The sequence below is a fragment of the Oncorhynchus tshawytscha genome, linkage group LG05, assembly GCF_018296145.1.
Source record: "Oncorhynchus tshawytscha isolate Ot180627B linkage group LG05, Otsh_v2.0, whole genome shotgun sequence".
Classification (NCBI taxonomy): Eukaryota; Metazoa; Chordata; class Actinopteri; order Salmoniformes; family Salmonidae; genus Oncorhynchus; species Oncorhynchus tshawytscha.
The window spans coordinates 73,631,851-73,656,202 of record NC_056433.1 but is presented as its reverse complement, the minus strand read 5'-3'; the positions used below and the strand labels follow the sequence as shown (position 1 = coordinate 73,656,202).

The 24,352-nt window shown below is 42.9% G+C and overlaps 1 protein-coding gene across 8 annotated transcripts; it reads left to right on the top strand.

Moving 5' to 3' along the window:
- Positions 1–20,078, top strand: LOC112251337 (terminal uridylyltransferase 4). 8 transcript variants are annotated; one of them, XM_024422269.2, is made up of 30 exons: positions 123–273; positions 994–1,586; positions 1,768–1,928; positions 3,236–3,364; positions 3,682–3,859; positions 4,520–4,608; positions 6,969–7,020; positions 7,349–7,418; positions 7,682–7,808; positions 8,127–8,246; positions 8,427–8,612; positions 8,921–9,095; positions 10,240–10,808; positions 10,948–11,098; positions 11,309–11,395; positions 11,508–11,611; positions 11,726–11,783; positions 11,913–12,016; positions 12,191–12,394; positions 12,539–12,616; positions 12,785–12,962; positions 13,047–13,094; positions 13,370–13,452; positions 13,660–13,796; positions 14,050–14,210; positions 15,808–15,905; positions 16,103–16,709; positions 17,043–17,219; positions 18,030–18,076; positions 19,511–20,078. In XM_024422269.2, exons 2-29 carry the CDS (start codon positions 1,085–1,087, stop codon positions 18,044–18,046), a joined length of 4,650 nt encoding a protein of 1,549 aa, XP_024278037.1. In that variant the 5' UTR covers positions 123–273; positions 994–1,084; the 3' UTR covers positions 18,047–18,076; positions 19,511–20,078. The 8 variants fall into 8 exon arrangements, with proteins under 8 accessions (XP_024278033.1, XP_024278037.1, XP_024278034.1 ...); XM_024422265.2 differs by lacking the exons at positions 123–273; positions 18,030–18,076 and adding an exon at positions 1–116 and having other exon boundaries at positions 19,511–20,077; XM_024422266.2 differs by lacking the exon at positions 18,030–18,076 and having other exon boundaries at positions 1,033–1,586; positions 19,511–20,077.
- Positions 20,079–24,352: the final 4,274 nt, after the last annotated feature.

The following is a 24,352-nucleotide window of genomic DNA, read 5'->3' as shown; positions in this document are numbered from 1 at the left end:
AAAGATAGGCGGGAGGAAGACAGCCCGAGGTGCCGACTCCCATTGTTAGGGCGGTTAGACAAGTTTCTTTCTTGTCTGTATATCCATATTCTTTGATACACCTACATTCAATAAAGGTACCCACAATGCCCTATGCAAGAATTAACATGGCGTCTATGGTGCTGTTTTGATCATACCGCAATGGTTTTGATCCGTGAATGAAAACAACAAAATACTGAGCAGGAAGATTAAGAGAAATTAGACGTATTTTAGAGCTAAAATCTGCATGTTACAGTAAGGCATTGTATATTATTTTTCATGTTCTGGTGCTTTTGTCGTGTGTCAGTTTTATAGGGTCGGGTGGCTAGTCAAACACTTTATAGAAAGGCTTACCAGCCGCTGGCCAGCTAGCGGATAGATGGCTAACTTGTTAGCTAGCCATTTATCAGGTACTTCGATTTACGAGGTGGCTAGTTAGCTACCGTTAGCAAATACAAACATTTGTCAGATAGCTAACAAGTCTGCTCTAGCTGCACGGTATTTATTTGTCTAGCTGTTATTTTAAATGTCACTTGCCCCGTTTGTTTCCATCTGCAGTGTGTCTCGCTACGCGATAAGGCCCTTGCAGTATATTGTGGGTTGGTTTCGTTTCATAACAAACAAAACCTAGGCTGAAGCACTTGTTTCTTAGCTAGCCACTCTTCGTTATATCGTAATAATGTATATTTGCAATAAAATTCGCAAGTTCTATTACTACCCTTTATGCACTGGTCTAACTACTGTAACCCATATGTGTTCATAACTAGGATGTACTTGTTTTGATCAGGCCTTTGTGGCTTCATTGCAAGCTAAATGTTTTGCCACTGGCTACTTTCTCAGTTCTTCCTAGCAGATCCAGAATTAGTTCAATATGCTATGTTTTGATAGTATTAAGTGTCTATGAATAGTTTAGGCTATTGTTCTTTTAAGATCAATGTAAGTAATGCCAAAAATGTATGACTTTCATCTCTTCAGAGTTTCATTGAACTAGCTGCCTCCCCATCCTCAATACAGAGTAGTAGTTTGTTCTCTTCAGCCCGGGTGAGGGAGAGGACTGGATCGTGGCATGGAGGAATCAAAAAGCCCCCTAAAATTAATCAAGCCCTCACGCAATGAGGACAGGGGAGCCACAGCTCCATCCTCCACCAGCTCCAGGTCCCTGAAAGAGGCTCCAGCGACACAGAGAGAGGGGTCTGGCCCCAAGCCTGCCACTGCCTGCCGGAGCAAGGAGAACATCACCACAGCCAGGGAGGACCATAAGGACCAAGGCAGTAACCGTGGGACAGGCAGAGCCTCCACGGCCAGCCCTCAGGACCCAGGGAGAGGGAAGCCTCGCAGGCTGACTGGGAGGACCAGCTCTGGGGAGAGGAGGAAGGGGAAGGTGGGACTGGGAGGCCAGCAGCAGGCTTGGCAGGGGGGTGATGCTAGGCCCATGGTGGCTTCAGACAGGAGTCCGGCTGGTGGAGGGAGAGACACAGGGGCAGGTACGGTGTCCAACTCATCTGACGAAGTCCTTACTGCACAGACCAAGACCCCCAAGATGGGGCCGTTGAAGGAGAAGTCACCTGGTGCGTTATTCTATACTTTAGCTACATAACTGTTTAATGTTTGAGCCATTTGCTGCTACAATATGTCTGTGTTAGAGTCCTGTTGCAGTTTTTGTTGTTGTTATATAAACACTTCCTGGTAGATAACACATTTTATGACATGCTGACTGTAAGTGAAGAGTTGGTTTGTCTGTGTTTTCAGGTGTGAAGGCTGGTGCTGTGTTGGAGACAGGGCAACCTGCTGTGGAGGGGTCAGCGGTCAATGAGGAGGGTCATGGGAGGAACATGACCTCTGAGCAGAAGCTAGGTCTCAGACAGGCTGAAGATCGCCTGTACAGAGACTACATACACAGACTGGTCAAGGTGAGGCGAGAACATAAGTTACTTCAGTTTATCAGTTGTCTGTATTTACAGTGCCTTCAGAAAGTATTAACACCCCTTAATTTTTTCTACATTTTGTTACAAATTGGGATTAAAATGGATTTAATTGTCCTTTTTTTGTCAATGATGTGCACAAAATACTCATGTCAAAGTGGAAGATTTTTTTAACATGTTTTAAAGATTAGTAAATGCTAATAATCCGTGATTAGATAAGTATTGAACCCCCTGAGTCAATAGATGTTGGAATCACATTTGGCAGCGATTACAGCTGTGAGTCTTTCTGGGTAAGTCTCTAAGAGCTTCACACACCTGGATTGTTTAAACACTTCAAGCTCTGTCGAGTTGGTTGTTAATAATTGCTAGAAAGCCATTTTAGCCTTGCCATAGATTTTCAAGCAGATGTAATTCAAAACTGTAACTAGGCCACTCAGGAACATTCACTGTCATCTTTTTGTTAGCTAAGCAACTCTAATATATTTGACCTTGAGTTTTCAGTTATTATCCTGCTGAAAGGTGAATTTGTCCACTAGTGTCTGTTGGAAAGGGGACTGACCCATGTTTTCCTCTAGGATTTTGCCTGTGCTTAGCTCTTCTATTTATTTTTATCCTAAAAAAAACTCCCTAGTCCATGCAGGTGACAAGCATATCCATAACGTGATGCAGCCACCACCATGCTTGAAAATATGAAGACTGGTATTCGGTGATGTGTTGGGTTTTCCCCATACATAATGCTTTGTATTCAGGACAAAAAGTTTGCAGTGTAACTTTAGTGCCATATTGCAAACAGGATGCATGCTTTGGAATATTTTTCTCATTCTTTTCTTACTTATTGAGTCAATACATTTCAGCTTTTGAGTTTTTTTATTCATTTGTAAACAGTTCTTTGAAGAAATCCACTTTGATTATTGTGGGATATTGTGTATAGATCAGTGGCACAAAATCTCAATTAAATCCATTTTAAATTCTGATTATAATGCAACAAAATGTGGAAAAAGTTGAGGTGTGAATACTTCCTGAAGCCACTGTGTTGTCTGTAACAGTTGACTGGAATTTGTGGACACAATTTTACATTTTAAGGCAACTTCTTAGGTCAGATGTCTTATCAACTTGTTGTTTGTTGCTGAGATCCCTCCACCAGTAAAAACAATAACAATGTTAATAGTCAACAGTTCAACACATCGCTGAGGGGTTTTAAAAAAAATAATCATTTGCATGTGTACAGTGAGGGGCACTATCAGTGACTGGTCTCTCACATATATAATTGGTTTCACTGCTTTCTGTCTCTACAGCCGTCTCCAGAGTACCCTAACTTCCAGTACCTATGCAAGCTATGTTCAATACACATAGAGAACATACAGGGGGCACACAAACACATCAAGGAAAAGAGACACAAGAAGAGCATCATGGTGAGAGAAAAAGTTAGCAACCTTTATTTATTTTGTCATAATTGTCATGTTCTCCAACAACTGATATGTACTGTAACTTGAAAGAAAATCCTAGGTTGTTATTTCCATCTTTGTTATTTCAGAAGTGTAAATGGTTAATTGAGGTGGAGCTTATTAGTCTATCTGTATACATTCGTACGATTTTGCTGCTTCCTAAGCCTACGTCGGCCATTTTGTATCTCCCCCAAACCCCAAATTCTGTCCACATTCTCTCCAATCGATTAGACAGTGCCATTAGAGGGGATTTGGATTCACCCTGCCTTTGTCCCTCTCCCCTGTGTTGTGTTTAGGAGAAGCAGGAGGAGAATGAGCTGCGTGCGCTGCCTGCCCCCTCCCCAGCCCAGCTCAGAGCCGTGGACGCAGCTGTCCTTCAGGTCACCCAACAACATGGTATCTCTGACCAGGACTTCCTGACGCGAAAGGAAGTGGTCACCAGGATGGAGATCATCATCCAGCAGCACCTCTCAGGTAACCAAGTTTTTAACATTTTATTTTTATTTCACCTTTATTTAACCAGGTAGGCTAGTTGAGAACAAGTTCTCATTTGCAACTGCGACCTGGCCAAGATAAAGCATAGCAGTGTGAACAGACAACACAGAGTTACACATGGAGTAAACAATTAACAAGTCAGTAACACAGAAAAACAAGAGCGTCTATATACATTGTGTGCAAAAGGCATGAGGAGGTAGGCGAATAATTACAATTTTGCAGATTAACATTGGAGTGATAAATGATCAGAATGTCATGTGCAGGTAGAGATACTGGTGTGCAAAAGAGCAGAAAAGTAAATAAATGTAAACAGTATGGGGATGAGTTAGGTGAAATTGGGTGAAGTATTTCTATCCTCCTGTCTCCTTCCTGTCATCTAGACTGTTCATCTGCCATGTCTAGATGGTTGAAAGTAGCTTATTGTAAGTATCGGCTTACAGGAGTGGCAAAGGTTCCCAGGGTGGCAATAAACAAATAAAATGCAATAGTAGGGAAATGGTATGAATGAAATCCTGTTGAATGTATGGCATGAATAGAATACTGTTTAATGTATGGTATGAGTATATCCCTGGTTAATGTATGGTATCAATAGATCCCTGGTTAATTAATGGCTTTTGTTGACGTTATTTTTCTTTTCAGTTTGCGCCCTCCGCCTCTACGGCTCCTGTCTCACCCGATTTGCCTTCAAGACAAGTGACATCAACATTGATGTCACCTACCCCTCCACTGTAAGTCTTGTCTGTTTCTTAACTTCTTATGGGCAGGTGGGACGGTAGCATCCCACCTGGCCAACATCTGGTGGAATTGCAGAGCGCGAAATTCAAATTACAGAAATATAAATATTTAACATTCATGAAAATACAAGTGTTTTACATCAAAATAAAGCTTAATTTCTTGTTAATCCAGCCGCTGTGTCATATTTCAAATAGGCTTTACTGCAAAAGCACACCATGCGATTATCTGAGGACAGCGCCCCGCATACAAAAGCATGAAAAACATTTTTCAACCAGGCAGGTGTGCCACGAAAGTCAGAAATAGCGATATAATAAATGCCTTACCTTTGAAGTTTTTCTTCTGTTGGCATTCCAAAAGGTCCCAGCTACATCAAATGGTACTTTTGTTCGATTAAGTCATTCTTTATATCATAAAAACTCAATTTAGCTGGCGCGCTTAATTCAATAATCCACCGGTTTCCCTCCTTCAAAATCAATCCCAAACGTTACCAATAAACTTATCCAAACAAGTCAAACAATGTTTATAATTAAACCTCAGGTAACCTAATACGTAAATAAATGATAACATTTAAGATGGAGAATAGTATATTCATTACCGGAGATAAATAACAAAGAACGCACTTTCATCCACGTGCATGGAAACACTACAGCCAAAATGGGAGCCACTTAGAAAAACCACAACTTCTAGCTCATTTTTCCAAAAACCAGCCTGAAACTCTTTCTATAGACTGGAAGCCCTAGGAACTGCAATCTGGGAAGATTTCGCCTCATAATAAACATGACAGCAATTGAAAACAGTGGTAGGCTGAAATGTTGTTTTTTTGTGGATGGTTTGTCCTCTGGGTTTTGCCTGCCATATCAGTTCTGTTATACTCACAGACATTATTTTAACAGTTTTAGAAACTTTGAGTTTTCTATCCAAATCTACCAATTATATGTATGTCCTAGCTTCTGGGCCTGAGTAACAGGCAGTTAACTTTGGGCACGCTTTTCATCCAGAAGTGAAAATACTTCCCCCTACCCAAGAGAGGTTAACAACTCACTAATGCAAATTATAATTACGCAATTGCCAGTTTATTTACTACACCACCCTGTTCACGAAAATGGTTCGCTCCTACAGACAGTGAGTCACGTGGCCTTGGCTTGCTATATAAAGCAGGCAGACAGGCATCCAGTTACTGATCGATTGAATGTTAGTAGACAAAACAAGTGACCTTTGAGTGTGGTATGATCATCTGTGCCAGGAGTGCCGGTTCCAGTGTCTCAAACGTCCTCCTGGACTTTTCACGCATGACAGTGTCTAGGGTTTACCGAGAATGGTGCGACAAACAAAAAACATCTTGTCAGTAGCAGTCTTGTGGGTGAAAGCAGCTTGTTGATGAGAGGTCAAAGGCGAATCATGCAAGGTAACAGTCGGGCCACAAATGGCGCAGAACGGCATCTCGGAATGCACAACTCGTCGGTCCTGGTCAGGGATGTGCTATTGCAGCAAACGACCAGACCGGGTTCCCCTCCTATCAGCTAAAAACAAGAAGAAGCGGCTCTGGGGGGCATGCGATCACCAACACTGGACAATTGAGAAGTGGAGAAACAGTGCCTTGTTCGACGAATCCCGGTTCCTGAGTCAGGATTGTCGAAATCAGCATGAGACCATGACCCCATCCTGCCTGGTGTCAACAGTACAGGCTGGTGGTGGTGCTGTAATGGTGTGTGGAATGTTTTTTTCCTGACACATGTTAGGTCCCTTGATACCAATTGAGCAATGATTCCATGTGCCTGTAGAATTCAGGCTGTTCTGGAAGCAAAGGTGTGTCTGACCCAGTACTAGATGGGTGTACCTAATAAATTGGCCACTGAGTGTAAATGCGAAGTGTGCAGGTGTTAAATGCAATGTGGGTGCAAGTCAAATGATTGTAAGATCAGTGGTAATCAACGTAGGAAACAGGAAGGACGTTATTCAAGACTATTGGGACACAGCCTTGATTTGCATTATTGCCTTATTGTCAGTCTGTATCGGATGATCTCTGATCGCTTTCACCTTGATTGTCTTGGATAGGATTTAACTGATTGGGTATATTTATCAGTTGGAGGGATCCAAGAACCTGTGAATGATTGGACTCCTAGACAGGACACTAAAACAGGACTCAAATGAACTGTGGACTGAATGTGGACTGAATATGATTTGCCTCCACTCCAGTTAGGTCTTTGGGTTCTAGGCTGCGGTCACCGTAAAAGCACTTTGACTGCTGCTGATGATGTATAAACTGCTTTATGAAGACATATGATTGAATTTAATATGATAAATGTTGATGCCTTGACTCTTAATAATACATTTAATGTTTTTGTCTCTCTAGATGACTCAACCAGATGTGCTGATACAAGTATTGGAAATCGTGAAGAACAGTGGTGTGCTAAACACACACACACACACACACACACACACACACACAAACACACGCAGTGTTGAGAGAGACTGTAAATTCAGTATAAGAAGCTATATTGAGTTATTTGTTAGCTTGGAGAGCTCATATTAACCACCTCGAATGAAGCTTATGAGGAAATAAAATTAATAGAAATCCGAACCAATGCACAGTAGTTTTAATACAAACACCTTTGGTAAATTAGATTGTTTAATCCTTTTCAGGTGTTAAGCTATGTAAATTAGGTAGCCAGCCAGGAGATAATTGTGTTGGGTTTGGGAGCAGTCAAAGAATGTTGGCCTTTCTTTTTCTAGCTCAATATTCTGAGGTTGAGTCTGACTTTCACGCCAAAGTTCCGGTAGTGTTTTGCAGAGATGTCAACAGGTCAGTGGAAGGTTAATTCTACTGTTTTCTATGAGCTCTACTGTTATCCATTTACAACCTACTTTTTTGAAATATCCTCTGAGTTAGTTGTTCCTGGGTGCATTTTTAATTCCTGGGTACAGCATAGCAAAACATTTTGCAACAAAATAAAAATGAGAGTTCCTTATTGGACAAGTTCAGGTAACCCATCTCTGCTTCAGTCCGTTTTCTTCCGTTTGGTGTCTAATGAATACAACCCTGATCAGTGTGTTGTATCTCCACAGTGGGTTGATGTGCAAGGTGAGTGCAGGTAATGATGTGGCCTGCCTCACCACCAACCACCTGGCTGCCCTAGCTAGACTGGAACCCAGACTGGTGCCTCTGGTCCTGGCCTTCCGCCTCTGGGCTAAGGTAAGGCTGGTCTTGGGAAAATAGTATTTTATGGATACCAGCATATGATATAAATAGCATCTGTCTAGTTGACGCGAGTGCTTTTAGTGGAAATAGCAAATGTAACTAAATGTATTGGCCTTTGATGACTGAACCAGCATTTATGTGTAGAGTGGATTTCATTGTAAATTATATGGTTGCTTTACCTAACTTACCTAGCATATTGTCGCTTTAGTGGTTTTGATGACAACGGCAGCCCCTGACCAGAGAGAATGTGTTCTTAATGACTTACCTGATTTAAATAAAGACTATCGTTTGTGTGCTTGTTTGTCCCTCTAGTTGTGCCACATTGACTGCCAGGCAGAAGGGGGAATCCCGTCCTACTCCTTCTCCCTCATGGTCATCTTCTTCCTCCAACAACGCAGAGAGCCCATCCTTCCTGTCTACTTCGGCTACTGGGTAGGTGACACCACACAAAGGTCGATATTTTATTTAAATAGTCACCACTATTGCTGCACACATTTGAACTGATTCATTTTCTTTCAGGTCATATTTTTTTTGCTTTTGTTTAAGATGTTTTTACTGTGCTTGTTGCTGTTTTTGTTAATGCTGTTTATAACTTTATGTGGTTGATTTCAGATCGAAGGCTTTGATGTGAAGGCTGTGGATGAGTACCATTTAACAGGGATAGAGATGGATATATTTGTGGGGTGGGAGCACCGGACCCCCAGTACAGAGGGACGGGCGGACGGCAGGGGGGAAGGAGGGAAGGTCAAGCCTGAGCAGAAGAAACCAGCTATGAAGAACCAGCATACAGAGGGAATGGTGAGTACTCTCGACAAGGCTTTCATTTTCTTTTTCAAATAAAGTTTTTTATTTAAGAAATGATATGACTGCACATTGTAATATGTTTACATTCTGCAGTGCTAAAAGCAGAGTTCAAAGGACTGAGTGTATCCCCTTTTCTCAGGAGTGCTACAAAGCATTGTTTTGGTGTGTTAGCTAGACTGATTACTCACCATATTTCTTACACCAGTCCATTTACTTTTTTATCAATGCCACCTATGGCCATGTAGTCTTAGGCTTAGTTCATATGTCCCATCTCACTCTGTTCTCGCTCTGCTCCCTCTCAGACGCGCCTGGCCCTGGACCTGGGTAAGGGGGTGTCCCTGGGCCAGCTGTGGCTGGAGCTGCTTCGGTTCTACACTCTGGAGTTCGCCCTGGAGGAACGCATCATCAGCATCCGCCTCAAAGAGCTCCTCTCCAGAGAGATGAAGAACTGGCCCCGACGAAGGCTGGCCATCGAGGGTAAGACTGAGGGAGAGAGACCACTAAACAGATAGGTTGGCCATCGAGGGTAAGACTGAGGGAGAGAGACCACTAAACAGACAGGTTGGCCATCGAGGGTAAGACTGAGGGAGAGAGACCATTAAACAGACAGGCTGGACATCGAGGGAGAGACTACTGAACAGACAGGCTGGAGAGGGAGACGGACCACTGAACAGACAGGCTGGCCATCGAGGGAGAGACTACTGAACAGACAGGCTGGGGAGGGAGAGGGAGACGGACCACTGAACAGACAGGCGGGCCATCGAGGGAGAGACTACTGAACAGACAGGCTGGGGAGGGAGATGGACCACTGAACAGACAGGCTGGCCATCGAGGGAGAGACTACTGAACAGACAGGCTTGGGAGGGAGAGGGAGACGGACCACTGAACAGACAGGCGGGCCATCGAGGGAGAGACTACTGAACAGACAGGCTGGGGAGGGAGATGGACCACTGAACAGACAGGCAGGCCATCAAGGGTGAGGGAGAGAGACCACTGAACAGGGTATTCAGAGTTGAAACATTCAGAATGTTGCAGATAGAAATGTAATGAATAGAGCTGACATGATCAATCAATTATGGCATAATGGGTGGACCGGCAACCATTGTGAGTGTACCCATAGGAGCAAAGCAGGAAGTGTACCTATCAATTTGTGCTGTGATTTGTTGATTCAACTCAAATGTCATTACAAACAATACATACAATTGCATGAACCACATCAGTTAACATAATTTGAATGAACATTCTATTTTACCATGGAAATTATTGCGTCACAATACTAGACAGCCATTGCGAGTGTACCCATGAGTTTACCTGTTAAATTGCCAGTGTTAGAAGTTCCAAGCCCATTCTGTTCATTCTTATTTCTATGTGACTCCCCCACACACAATTCTAAATGGCAGACAGTCCGATTTGTTTTCTATATGACTAGCTCCCTTCGTTTGTTACCACTTTTGTCCTTTCTACTTGTCTCCCTAAATGAGACTGCTGACTTACTAGGTGTGAATAGCTTAAAGTAATGTGGTGGTCAGAATCAACTTTTTTTTCATGGCTAGTTATTTTAGTCAGTTTCTACACCACTGCTCTACCACCTTTAAACTTATCCTCTTCTATTTCTTCTCAGATCCGTTTGCCCTGAAGAGGAATGTTGCCCGCAGCCTGAACAGTCAGATGGTCTTTGAGTATGTCCAGGAGCGCTTTCGTACTGCCTACAAATACTTTGCCTGCCCGCAGAGCAAGGACAGGGACACAGGAGGGCGCCAGAGAGGCAAGAAGACATGCAAACATGGCGACATGAAACCGGAGGAAGGAGGCGGAAAGGGAGAAGAGGTGGCTGAGAAGAGTGGAGGTGGAGAGCGCAATGGGAAAGAAGGGAACAGTCTGAGCTCTGAGACAGGACAGAAGGAGGATGATGAGTTTGAAAGTGATGAAGAGGTTGGCGCAGAGCGGGCATTAAACGCTGGCCTTATGGACTTGGTCCTCAGTGAGGGGGACAGTTCTACAGATGGGACTGGAGCTGAGCCTGGCGCTACCCTGGAGTATTCCTCCGCCTCCCCCTCGCCTCAGAACGGCCTGCTGGACAGTGATGAAGAGGGGGAAGAGGAAGTTAAGCCTGTGTTTAAGATGCAGGGACATATTGCACCAGAGGACCTGCATTATATATTTGACAGGATGATCTTCACAGGAGGAAAGGTACCTGTACAAAATGCTTTTTTGATTGTTTTGAATTGGATTATGAAAATTCTAGACTTGCTTTGACAGAAGTTTAGTGTAAGTTCCAGAATTAAGTTCACAGGCTTTGCTTAATTATCTTGATTTATTTTCTCTGCAGCCTCCTACAGTCGTGTGCAGCATCTGTAAGAGAGATGGCCATCTGAAGGACGATTGTCCTGAGGACTTCAAGAAGATCGAGCTCAAACCGCTGCCTCCCATGACCGATCGCTTCAGAGACATCCTGGATGGCCTTTGTAGACTCTGCTACCGTAAATCATTTGCTGCTTAACATCATTCTGCTGTCTTGCAAGGAGTTTGTTTGAGTGATTATGTCCAGATTTTGTCCAAGCAGATCTTCTATATTATGGAGCTAAGACATGTCTTGAACACTACACTGGTAAAACCTGTATATATAGACTTCACATGCACAAATAGGAATATTCAAACACGCTAAGTATACTTTTTCTGATTGTTTGTAGATGAGCTGTCCCCCTCTCTTGGAGAGCAGCAGAAGAGAGAGCAGGTCATGGGTAGTCTGGAGAGGTTTATACGAAAGGAATACAATGGTACGTACAGAACTGAATTGCATATGTAACAGCAGTTCACAAGAATATGAAACTTACTATTCTGTGTAGTACAACCTCTGTATTATAAAACATCTATGATATCATCACACAGATGAGGCCCAGCTGTGTTTGTTTGGCTCCTCCAAGAATGGCTTTGGTTTCCGTGACAGTGACCTGGACATCTGCATGACCTTGGAGGGCCACGACACCGGAGAGGTACGTGGGCTCACTGTGATTGGTGTCCATTTTGAATATTGAAACTCATTCCCGCAGGTCTTTGTCTCCCCAGTCATTCTGAGCTGTATATCTGTCTATCCCTCTACTCAACAGAAGTTGAACTGCAAGGAGATCATCGAAGACCTAGCCAAGGTGCTAAAGAAACACGCAGGTAAAAGAGGTTCTTTCATAGCACATTACATTGACCCCTTTCAGGGTGCGTGGTTTGACTACTTGTTATGAATGCAGACGGTCATATTTTGTGACTTGGTGATTGATGACCTGTGTTTTCCTCTGTCAGGTCTGAGGAACATCCTGCCTATTACGACAGCCAAAGTGCCTATTGTGAAGTTTGAACACAGACCGAGCGGACTGGAGGCAGACATCAGCCTCTACAATACGCTGGTGAGTAAACGGAGATCATTACTTAACGTTACAGATAGCCATAACAAGGACTGGTAAGGGACAGAGTACTATCATTGGGTAACATGTCCTTTGTAAGTCAAGCTAAGTTGCTGTGTAGTCAGTGATTGTGTACTATCCATCTGTATGGATTCATTGGCGTCGCTCCTCTTTCAGGCTCAACACAACACCAGAATGCTGGCTACCTACGCGGCTCTAGACCCGCGCGTGCAGTTCCTGGGATACACCATGAAGGTGTTTGCAAAGCGCTGCGACATAGGTGACGCGTCCAGAGGAAGTCTGTCGTCCTATGCATACATCCTCATGGTGCTCTACTTCCTGCAGCAGAGAAAGCCCCCCGTCATCCCTGTTCTCCAAGAGGTACTGTTCACTTACCCTCTGCTAACCCTTGTTACAGGTCCATCCTGTTATAGCCAGTCAGTGTGGATGTAGCTGACACCAACAGAAGCCACTCAGTCTTTGTAAAAGCTTTAGGAAATAACCCAATGTCCACCTGTTCCTTAGATCTTTGACGGACATACTGTACCACAGAGGATGGTGGATGGTTGGAATGCCTTCTTCTGTGATGACCTCGAGGAACTGGTGAGTTAAGTCATCAACACAACTGAATGTAGCAAATCCTACACACACCTGCCTCTCCTAAATGATGACCTTGAATACGTTTGTTGTTTTGCTTACTAGTCATTGTAGTCTAAAGCGTTCTATTAAAGAGTTCTGATAAAGCTCCCTGTCCCTTGTCCTCCCTCATAGCGTCGTCATCTGCCAGAGCTGCAGCAAAACCGTGAGTCTGTGGGGGAGCTGTGGCTGGGCCTGCTCAGGTTCTACACCGAGGAGTTTGACTTTAAGGAGCATGTCATTAGCATCCGCCAGAGGAAACGACTCACCACCTTCGAGAAGCAGTGGACCTCCAAGTGCATCGCTATTGAAGGTAGTGAAACTTTCCTTCTCACTCACATGGTTGTGATGATGAAAGGACCGATTGATCACTGGTTACTTTTTGTTTGTTCCTTAGATCCCTTTGACTTGAATCACAATCTTGGTGCTGGAGTTTCTCGCAAAAGTAAGTGAACTATGTCTCCTCAGTAGGGTTGCAACATTTCAGGAACTTTCTCAATAAATTCCCTAGTTTACCCGAAATCCTGGTTGGAGGTTGTCAGGAGATAATGAGCAGGAAATCCGGAGTACGCCATCCAGGATTTCTGGAAAATCACAGAATTTATTGAGAGTTTTGCCACCTTACTCCTAAGTTATCCTTATCAGGCTAAGTATGTATCATCTACCACAGTAGTTCAGTGATCATGGTCCCCAACACACCCCTTCTCTGTCTCTCCTTAGTGACTAACTTCATCATGAAGGCCTTTATCAACGGCAGGAAGCTGTTTGGTACTCCCTTCTACCCCCAGCCTGGCTTGGAGGCGGTACGGCACACACTAGATACAGGGTTGTATTCAGAGTGCTGATATAGGATCATTTTAGCCTTTTTTAAATGATGATGAACAAGAGGGGGACCTGATCCAAGATCCGCACTCTGAGACCCGTTGTAATTATGGGCATTGTTGCCCGGGCTGTACACTGTTGATGTCAAATGATTCCATTTGTCTAACATTGTTTCTTCTGTGTTGCAGTACTACTTCTTTGACTCCAAGGTGCTAACGGACGGGGAGCTGGCACCTAATGACAGGTGCTGTCGGGTCTGTGGCAAGATCGGCCATTATATGAAGGACTGCCCCAAGAGACGCAGGTACACTGGGAGAGAACATCAGTGAGTTTCTTTCGGAACTAGCATGTGTGTGTGACAGACCTGGGTTCAAATACTATTTGAAATAATTCCAGGTGGGAGGGCTTTGCACTTTGGAGACTTTTTGTTGCATTGGTTCTGTTGGAAGACGAGCTCAATCAAGCACAGATACAGTATTTGAAATGATTTATAATAGTATTTGAACCTAAAGTCAAGTGGTGGCTGCATGTTTGAGTGAGCTAATCCTCTGCTTCTGTGTGCGTGTCTGTCTGAACAGGGGGATGAGGAAGAAGGAGAACGAGAAAGAGGAGGATGTGAAGGAGGGGGACGATCATGAGCTGCGGGAGCGTCGCTGTTTCCAGTGTGGTGACATGGGTCACGTACGGAGGGACTGCCAAGAGTACCGTCATCTTAGACAGAGAGCCGCAGTGGGACTAGGTACACACACACACACACACACACACACCTGATCGACACCCTTTGCAAAGAAAACAGAAATTTAAACAGGGAGGGACCTACCTGAATTTGTCGAATAGAAACTCCTGTTTTCGTTGCCAAACCGTTTTCTGTTTGGAGTAAACTGTTTCCGTTGCAAAGGGTTTTGCAACTGTTTGCTACCGTCTTGGTCTAATAATTACACTTCTGGGGTGAATTCATTATATAAACAGTCTACCATTTGAGAAGCAAACGGAGCAAAACAAGAATTTAATTTGGACAAATTCAGGTAGGAATGTAACGATTCACCGATACGCATCGGTCCCCAATTCAAATGTTTAAGATACAAGTGTATCAGTCTGCGGACCCTAAACCGATCCAAATGTAGCATGCATCAGTCGGATGTCATTTAGGTTGTCATCTGTGCGCTGATTTACTGGAATAAAAGTAAGCTATCGGAGAGACAACTGGCTGTTGGCCTACCTGCTGAACAGTGCTTGAAATGTTTATTTTGATTGTTCAGGTTCACCATCAGCAATATTTTTGGTAGTTTTGCTTCGAACAATCAGTATAAAGTTAATTATTTCATAACGAGGACAGCAATCACTTTTTAAAAATATACCCCGTTTGCTCCCCAATTAAGTGGTCTCCAATTAGTAGTTAGTCTTGTCTCATCGCTGCATACTCCCATACGGACTCAGGAGAGGCGAAGGTCGAGAGCCGTGCGCCCTCCGAAACCTAACCAAGCCCCACTGCTTCTTGACACAATGCCCACTTAACCGGGAAGCCAGCCACACCAATGTGTCGGAGGAAACACCGTACACCTGGCGACCGTGTCAGCGGGCATGCGCTCGGCCTGCTACAGGAGTCGCTAGTGCGCGATGGGACAAGGACATCCCTACCGGCCAAACCCTCCCCTAACCCGGACGACGCTGGGCCAATTGTGCGCCGCCCCATGGGTCTCCCGGTCGCGGGCGGCTGCGACGACAGCCTGGATTCGAACCCAGAATCTCTAGTGGCACAGCTAGCGTTGCGATGCAGTGACTTAGACCACTGCTCCACTCGAGAGGCCAGCAATCACTTTTGCGAGTCGCACTGCATGGCCAAAACTAGAGACGACGAGAAGATCAATCTGTAAAAACGGTTAAAACCATTTGATTTTGAGATGGGAGTGAAATCCAAAGTTGTGCTATATATTCATTGGGTACGTCAGAGCTCATTTGTAAATGATAAATATTAAAAGCTCAAACATGAATCTGCAAAAAAGACAGATCCAGCTCCAAGAGTCCCAGCTCATGAGCTCCATCAGCAGCAGATTTTTAATTTAGAATAGAAAATGAATGTGTTTGTGCAACAAATGTTAGTGTATCAAATCGTATTGCATCGAACCGAATCGCATCGATTTGTTCTGTATTCAAACCGAATGGCACCGAATCGTTTCAAACTAAAACTTATCGTTCCTGTATTGTATAGGAGCCCATGTACACTATGTAATTGTTGATTTAAAGACCTGTGTTTTGTCAAGACTACTACCGCCCAGAAGAGGACAGCAGTGGCTCGATAACTGAGTGATGTAATGGTTTGCTTCCGTTTCCTCCAGTTCCCCACATGGTGCAAGCCATGGTGAGCTCCCAGTCCATCCCCATCCCCCAGCCTCCACAGGACCGCCCAGGACGCACCAGACAACCCTCCGAATGTGTGAGTACAACTCGGTGTGGTCTCTCTCCCTGAGCCACCCTAACCATGTTCAAACATGCTACAGCTAGCTTCTTTATCTATCAGTACAGACCTCTATGTATGGTGATGCCTTTTAATTGATTTCTCTCTTTCCCTTCCTGTATTTCCTGACTTTCCCTCTACATCCTTACCCTGCTGTCCCCCGCCCCCCTCTTCAGTCTGATTCCCACCAGACTCCGCCCTACTCCCCCCAGCCCAACCTGTTCTCCCAGGGTTCCAGCCAATCCTCCAGCTCCCCCCAATCCTCCTCCTCTAAGACCTCCGCTGGAGTGGGACCCCCTAAGCAGCCCCAACACCCCCAGGTTCCCCTCTCTCTCTTTGGCTTCCCTCCCTCCCACCCGGGCCAGTACCACCACTCTGCAGCTCTCACTGCTCTGGGACTGCTGCCGTCCCACCACAACCAGCACCAGTCACATCAGTCCCAGGGGCACCAGGTTCATCACCAACACCACCACCCCTCCAACTCCTGGCCCATCCACGGCCCCATCCTCCAGACTTCCAGTGGCCCTGGTGGGCCCTCCCCGCCCGGCCTTAAATTCCCTCTGCGCCAGGCCCCTGGCCCAGGGAACGGGAACACAGGGCCAGGGGGCTCTTTGGGGGGTGGCAGCCCTAGCCCTATGAACCTAAACGACCCTAGCATCATCTTCGCCCAGCCGGCGGGGAGGCCCATGGGCCTGGGAGGAGGGCAGGGACGGGACAGGCACTGGCACAACCACCTTGCACAACAGGGGGCAATGGTGGCTAACGGCACTGTGGGGAAGTCAGGTACACACTGGGTGGCTCCGTCTCTGTCTGGGCTCTTTCTGTCTCTGCTAGTTGTCAGAACAGTCTGTCCTTTGTTGGTTTGTCTGACTAACTGGTCAGATTCTGTCCTTGTCTTTAGCAGTAACTGTCTGTTTCCTTGTTAACTGTGCTGATTGTGTAGTCAGGTAAGAGACACCAGTGGTTTTGGGCTACACACTTAATTCACTGTGCACTTAAACTGGTGCTGGGTCAGAAGGATGATATCAAATTATTGTGGTTGGCTGAGCAGTTTGTTCTTTAAATTTTCCAATTACGTTTTGTGGACCAAATTTAAAGACCTCCCTTTCCCTGTAGACCCAGGCTACAAGACCCAGTTTGGGGGTGTGAGCCAGCAGGGTTCTAGGACCTGGGAGCACAGCAATGCAGCCCACTACTCCCTGTCCCCGTCCTGGCCTTACCGCATGCCACAGAACTTCATCCAGCAGGGCAACGGGGGCTACCCACAACCCGGCAAACCCTTCATGTCCCAAGGTAAGAGGCTCTGTGATAGAGAGATGCGAATTAGAGGTCTTCACGGTTTCAACAGACCCGAAATTCCGAGATCTGACCCGGGACCCAATCTGGTCCTGGCCCTAAAATCTGACTTTTGGCTCGGATCTGGGTCGGGTTTGACACAATTGCCACGGGTACCAGGTATGTGCAATTAAAATGTATTACCGTTGGTCCCAATTTGGACCCGTCTTCTGTTAATTACCCTTGTCTACTGTTGATCGTGAAGATTGAGTCCTTTTTTCATTGAGGTATAACGAAAGTTAGAGGAGAAAGAGAAAAGAAGTCGACAAGGGGAACGTCCTCAGGGACGAGTTGTGATTTTGTAGTTGCCATAATGAGAAAAATGTTGGCACAGCCAAATGTACTGTGTGCAATTCGCTATTCAGGTTTGATGCATATTTCTACCTTATTTATTTTCATTTATCGTCCATTATTGTTTATTTATTACTATTGTAGGTCTATTTTAATTATCTAAACCAGTTCTTTAAATTACCAATGCAAAAAGTGTTTCATTTTGTTGAACATTTTTTGTCAATGAAAACGTATCTATATTTTTGTGCTATGTATTTAGTTTAAGGCTAAAAGTAGGCCTGTTGTAAAAGAAATAGCATTAACCTATTACTGTCATTTGTTGGGTAGGCCTGCGGTAGGCAGTCACCTTTATTGGTATTGAATTTATTGCGGCAATATTCTTATTTTCCCGGTGAACAGTGACTTACTTTTGATATTACCCTAATAAAGTTAAGCAACTTTTGTGATTGTTTGGTGTGGTATGCCTATTCGGCTTAGGTACTGCAGACCTATGAAGGCAGTGCACACCGAGAGTTGAACTTGAGGTGAGGAAGAATGTTTTATGCCTACCTGAGTTACACCTTTAATCTAATAATATAATGCTTATCTTTATAAAAACATATTTGGATAGAAAATGTAGAAATAAAGCTACTGCCTCAGCCTATATCTGTTTAGCAATCTGACAAGGATTTAAAAGATGTCGGGAACATGGCGCTGGAGTATTGCCAAATCTCCCCCTCAGAATCGCCCCCCCCTTCGCGTTCTTCATTGCTGCGACTTGCTTGCTAGTTGAGATTTCTGCTCTTCACTCCTTTGTCAGTTTAGCCTACATTCACTGATCTTAGTAGCAGAACGCATTTTTGTCTGCAGTTTTCGCTTTGGCTATTTGTTTCAAGTGTATGTGGCGGTTCTAGCTTGTATAGCGCCCTGATTGGAATGGGCCTGGTTGTTACAAATTCTAGAAAGATGCTTAATGTAACATGGACCCATACTTAGTCTAAGTGAACGCTGTAGCTGGAGAATGTGGGACAGATGTTGTTCAGCGCACACACCCGGGGGCGCCCCATGCTACCCCCGGCAAGATGCCGCCATGGGCGGCTGCCCTTGTCGCGTACCTAAATCCGCTACTGATTTTTGTATTGGTCTATAAATAAATCTCTTTGCCAAAATTCGTCATCTCTCCCATGTCTTATATGACTAGTATTTTTGACTATGGATAATAATTCAGCTATAGTTGTTCTGAAAGGTTTATTGCTTGCCAACATTTTACTCCCTCCATGTTTAATAAAACACACAAATTAATTCTACATTTTTGGTTGCCTATCCTGACTTGAAGTTCTACAGAAATTATTTGACACTAGCCACAAAATTAAGGAAATTAGAAGAGGGGGGGTCTGGCAGGGGGAGATTTTCGGCACAACACCGGCATACCTATCTTTTCTGTTCTAGGGCTAGGCCTAAGCTCGTCTCTTTTTTTAAATATTAAAAAAAAAATGAATATTTTGTATTAGCAAAGTATAGTCCATACGCTACACGTCGCAACACAACTAATCGTTTTTTAAAATAATTTGTTATAGGCTGTTTTTAAGGACACGTAACTAGTTCATTTGGCCGACATCGCTTGTTTATTGATGGCGCTGGCAGCGCCCAATTGGATATTTTAAATTGCTTTATTTAGAATCTAAACGGGTGTCTCGGAACCTGAACCAGCATGGGTCTGTTTGGGTCAGTTTCAAACTGTCCTTTTCGGAACGGGTCGGTCTGTCCTTGAGTCCATTCAGAATGGGTGTCCGTTTAAAAAATACAATTATTTATTGCATATCTGGTGGGGTGGGAAAGCCACAGATCCACCTCTCATTTAGTATAGTTTGTAATACTTCATTGATTGGTCTACTGTAAATAATTCTCCCCTTCGATCTTACAAAAATGCCCCTACTGTAGTTAACTTTACTTCCTTTTTTGTCTTGGCCCCGCCCCAGGTTCTGTGGTGCACCCCAATCAGCATTTCCCGCTCCTCCCCCACGGACGACATCACGTCAACCTCAACTACATCCAGCAGAAGAAATGAATTGTGAACTCTGCTCCCATAGCATCTTCTTTCATTTAGGCGTTATGGTCCTTCACCCTGACAAAACAAAAACTATATCATCTTAACTTTGCATCTGGTCACAATACTTTTTTAAATGAATTTTATCATTTTTGTACAGTTTTTACGTGTTTTGTCTCATTACATTGATTTGTAATACAAATGTTAAATATTTTAATACCCCCATTTCTGAAGGGGTCCAAAAAGTGTTTTTATTTTGTGTAAAGGAGGTAAAAATGATCCTTTATTTTTATTAGCTGTGTTCATACTTTGCTTGCTTAAGGATAAAAGCTTTGAATAGACATTTGTTCAAACAAAAAACAACATTTTAACATGCCCACTCCTATCAGATAATTATGTAGTGCCAAAAAGACCTATAGTAAGGGGAAAAAAATAAGAAAACAATAAGAAAAAAACAAAGCCATAAAAAATAAATAAAGTTAAATCAAACATTTTGTTTTTGGTGACATTATTTGTTGACTGCAGAAAATGTCGGTAATTTTCCTAGGCATCTTAAGTCTTTTCCTGTTCTAAAAGTATTTCCAATAGAGATTCTTAATCTGTTTTTTTATATATTTTTAATTGCATGCCCTGATATAGCCTGGTCAGGACCGCAAACCACGGCCGCTCTACATACAATTCGGTATAGTATCAATACACATAATTTATGATCGGTGAGTTTTATGATTTTACTCATTGTATGAGTACAGATGTTTACAATCCAGCTGTAGTAATAATGTCCAGAACTGCAGTTGTTCTACTACTAGAGCATGAGTTTAATCAGCAGGACATGGACTCTATCGACTTTTATAGCAAAGTCACTGTACTATTATTATTCATATTGTTCATTGATAGTAAACTTTACTTTGTTTCACGGATTTCTGTTATTACATAATGGTAGTGGTTGTGTCACCAAAGTTAACCTTTTCCTAGAAAAGACCCTGCGGTGTATTTACTCGGAACCAAACTGGCCTTAATGCTGGAGGGATCAGCTGAACTTTTCCAGTAAGGAACTCTTGTTTTCGTTGCAAACGTTTTGCAACAGTTTCCTATGGTATGCACTAATGAATACATCCCTGACATGTGTTTTTCTCAATGTTCAATGGCAGGAGCTGTCACACCAGTCTAGCAGTATAAACAAGCTCTTGTAGTATATTGTCCTGCACTGATGGAAACCCTCTGAGCTTGGGCTCTCCCTCCTTTGCCTAGCCCAGAGCTCTTGTATCAAAAGGAAGACAGTAGAAGTAGTCTGTACAGTCAGCTAGGACTTCTCCTATTTGCCTCAGGAAATAATAACCACCTATATTTCACTGCCAATTTAGTGTTCGTTCCCTTCCATACGTTTGTAGGGTTTCATTGTTTGATCTTTTATTTATCTCCTCTGTAAACACTCGCATCCTTGTGGGTGATTACTATAGTAGTAGCTTAAACTATTTAAACTTGCATGGCACAAGACTTGGAACTTGAAATCACGCAGTTCTATGATCAGTGTGGGCAATTAGGGTATTTTTATTATAACACGTGTAATTTAGGTAGCAGCACCAAACATCGCCAAACTGCCTAAATTAAACTTGCTATAGTGCAAGTTGTATATGTACTGCAATGCATACTTTGACTACATGCAGAAAACACAATGTCAGTTTGAATGCACTATGGGATATGCAAAACACAAATGTTCAATTTACACTAGTATAATACTTTTTATTTATTTTAATTTTATTTCACCTTTTATTTAACCAGATAGGCCAGTTGAGAAAAAGTTCTCATTTACAACTGCGACCTGGCCAAGATAAAGCAATGCAGTGGGACATCAACAACAACACAGAGTTGTACATAAACCAACTTAGTCAACAACACAATATAAAAATCTATGAACAGTGTGTGCAAATGTAGAAGATTAGGGAGGTAAGGCAATAAATAGGCCATAGAGGTGAAATAATTACAATTTAGCGTTAACACTGGAGTGATGTGCAAGTAGAGCTACTGCGGTGCAAAAGAGCAAGAGGATAAATAACAATATGGGGATGAGGTAGTTGAGTATGCTATTTACAGATTGGCTGTGTACAGGTACAGTGATCGGGAAGCTGATGCTTAAAGTTAGAGGGGAATATATGACTCCACCTTTTTTAGTGATTTTTGCAATTCATTCCAGTCATTGGCAGCAGAGAACTGGAATGAAGGGCGGCCAGAGAAAGTGTTGGCCGCATGAGTGAAGGAGGCTTGTTGTGAAATAGGAAGCCGATTTCAAGATTTAATTTTGAATTGGAGATACTTAATGTGAGTCTGGAAGGAGAGTTTACAGTCTAACCAGACACCTAAGAATATGTGGACAACTACAAATGCCAAGTCAGAACCGTCCAGAGTAGTGATAAATGGGTGGGCGGGCAGGTGCGGGCAGTGATCGGTTGAAGAGCATGCATTTAGTTTTACTTGCATTTATGAGCAGTTGGAGGCCACGGAAGGAGAGTTGTATGGCATACCTGAAGCCAAACCCACTGGCTCCAGGTAATCTATACGTCTTTGCTAGTTAATGCCCCGCCTTATCTCAGCTCACTGGTCACCATAGCAGCATCCACCCGTAGCACGCGCTCCAGCAGGTATATTTCACTTGCCACCCCCAAAGCCAATTTCTCTTTTGGCCGCCTTTCCTTCCAGTTCTCTGCTGCCAATGACTGGAACGAATTGCAAAAATCTCTGAAGCTGGAGACTTATCTCCCTCACTAACTTTAAGTACCAGCTGTCAGAGCAGCTCACAGATCACTGCACTTGTACATTGCCCATCTGTAAATAACCCATCCAACTACCCCATCCCCTCTTCTGCACATCTCACTCCAGTGTTTTAATTGCTAAATTTGAATTATTTCACCACTATGGCCTATTTATTGGCTTACCTCATTTGCACACACTGTATATATACTTTTTCTATTATTGACTTTTTCTATTGTTATTGACTGTATGTTTGTTTATCCAATGTTTAACTCTGTTGTTTGTGTCGCACTGCTTTGCTTTATCTTGGAAAGGTCGTAATTGTAAATGAGAACTTGTCAACTAGCCTACCTGGTTAAATAAAGGTGAAATAAAAATTGTGAGGAAAGCACTTTTGAAGAGCAACCAGGCATCCTCTACTGACGGGATGAGGTCAGTATCCTTCCAGGATACCCGGGCCCGGTCGATTAGACGGGTCCACACGCAGAAGTGTTTTAGGGAGCTTTTGACACTGATGGGGGGTGGTCGTTTACACACTTAATACATAATACACACTTGTTCATGGGTGAAATAGGACACACATATAAGCCCCCACCATACTGGCATGGCCCACGGAGGTCGGGCCTCCCCAGATAGCATATGAACACATCATAAGCCATGAAGGAATGTTTAGAATTAAATGATATTTGCTTTAAAATTGCAACATTTTCTCTCAGCCTTATGGCAAAATGTGTAGGAAATTTGTCCAGAGATTTTTGAAAGTCGGACAATCCTTGTCCGGCAGGGAAACTTTATTTATATAGTGTTGAGAATTTTTACATTTAGAGGGATTTTCCAAGGGAAAATATTTGTTTTTGGTATTTCCATGTCGGCTCTGTCTGGAAATGCCCTTGTCCATAGTTAAGGATCCAAATAAAAGTGTTTAAAAATATACAAACTGGCAAAAACATTTCAGTTAATAACCATTATCTTATGTAGTTTCTTGCAATAGCCCTCTGACTTTAAAGAATATTTCTCTCAAAACTATGATTCCTTAAAGATGTGTATGGAGATTTGGTCTGTCAGATTTGTCAAAAATCCTAAATTAGGAATAAGTAGGGACAGCTATTTACCATAAGGACTCCATATTAATTTCTTCATTACATGTAGTACAACAAGACCACTTGTAGTCTGAAGTTCTCTAATTTTGATAAAATTTTTGATTTTAATAATATTAGAATCACCGTGGTCACAACCATTAACTGTCAGCTCCATCTGCCTGATAGATTAAGATATATATTTGAACCAAAATTCATATTCTGGTACATTTAATTAGGTTTTAGAATCTCTTAAAGCAACTGAGGAAAAGCAAATTTGCTAAAAATATTTTTCCATATTTTAAAAATGTTAATTTAAGTTTCTTTAGAGGCAAAAAGGTCTGTTTTTGAGTATTTGGTATTTTATTAGGCTCCCTATTAGCTGTTGCAAAAGCAGCAGCTACTCTTCCTGTGGTCCACACAAAACATTAAACATAATACAGAATGACATAATACAGAACATCAATAGACAAGAACAGCTCAAGGACCGAACTAGACGCATACACACAATCTAGGTCAAATAGCTGTTGTCAACTCTACTGATGGACTCAATGTTTTGTCAATATTCTGAATAAGTATTGTAATCACTGTTCTGCAACCTATGCTTAAAACATTGAAGTATTTTCTGTGCTAGACTTTAGGGATATTGTTTGCTTTATAAATGTTTTATGTTCTAAATCTAGAAAAACAACCATGCCAAATACATTATCCCTGGTGCATTTAATAGGGCTATTAATCCAAAAGAATTTTGGAGATTTGTATTACATATCTGAATAACAGAATTAGAATTAATCAATCAAGGCCTTTAAACACTTGTTGGACAATCATTGTAAAAATGAAAAGGCTTTTATGGTGTCTCACTGAGTTGACATAAATCCAGTTAGTAAAATAATGATTTGTTACATATTTGAAATATTCATTTTAATTAAGATAAATATTTGTGGGGGAAAAGT

Excerpts from the sequence above, each read along its gene's own strand:
- LOC112251337 (XM_024422265.2), top strand. The coding sequence starts at position 1,085 with ATGGAGGAATCAAAAAGCCCCCTAAAATTAATCAAGCCCTCACGCAAT. Across the intron at positions 8,613-8,920 it reads ACCAGCATACAGAGGGAATG|ACGCGCCTGGCCCTGGACCT; the intron begins GTGAGTACTCTC and ends GCTCCCTCTCAG. Across the intron at positions 13,453-13,659 it reads CCCAGCCTGGCTTGGAGGCG|TACTACTTCTTTGACTCCAA; the intron begins GTACGGCACACA and ends TCTGTGTTGCAG.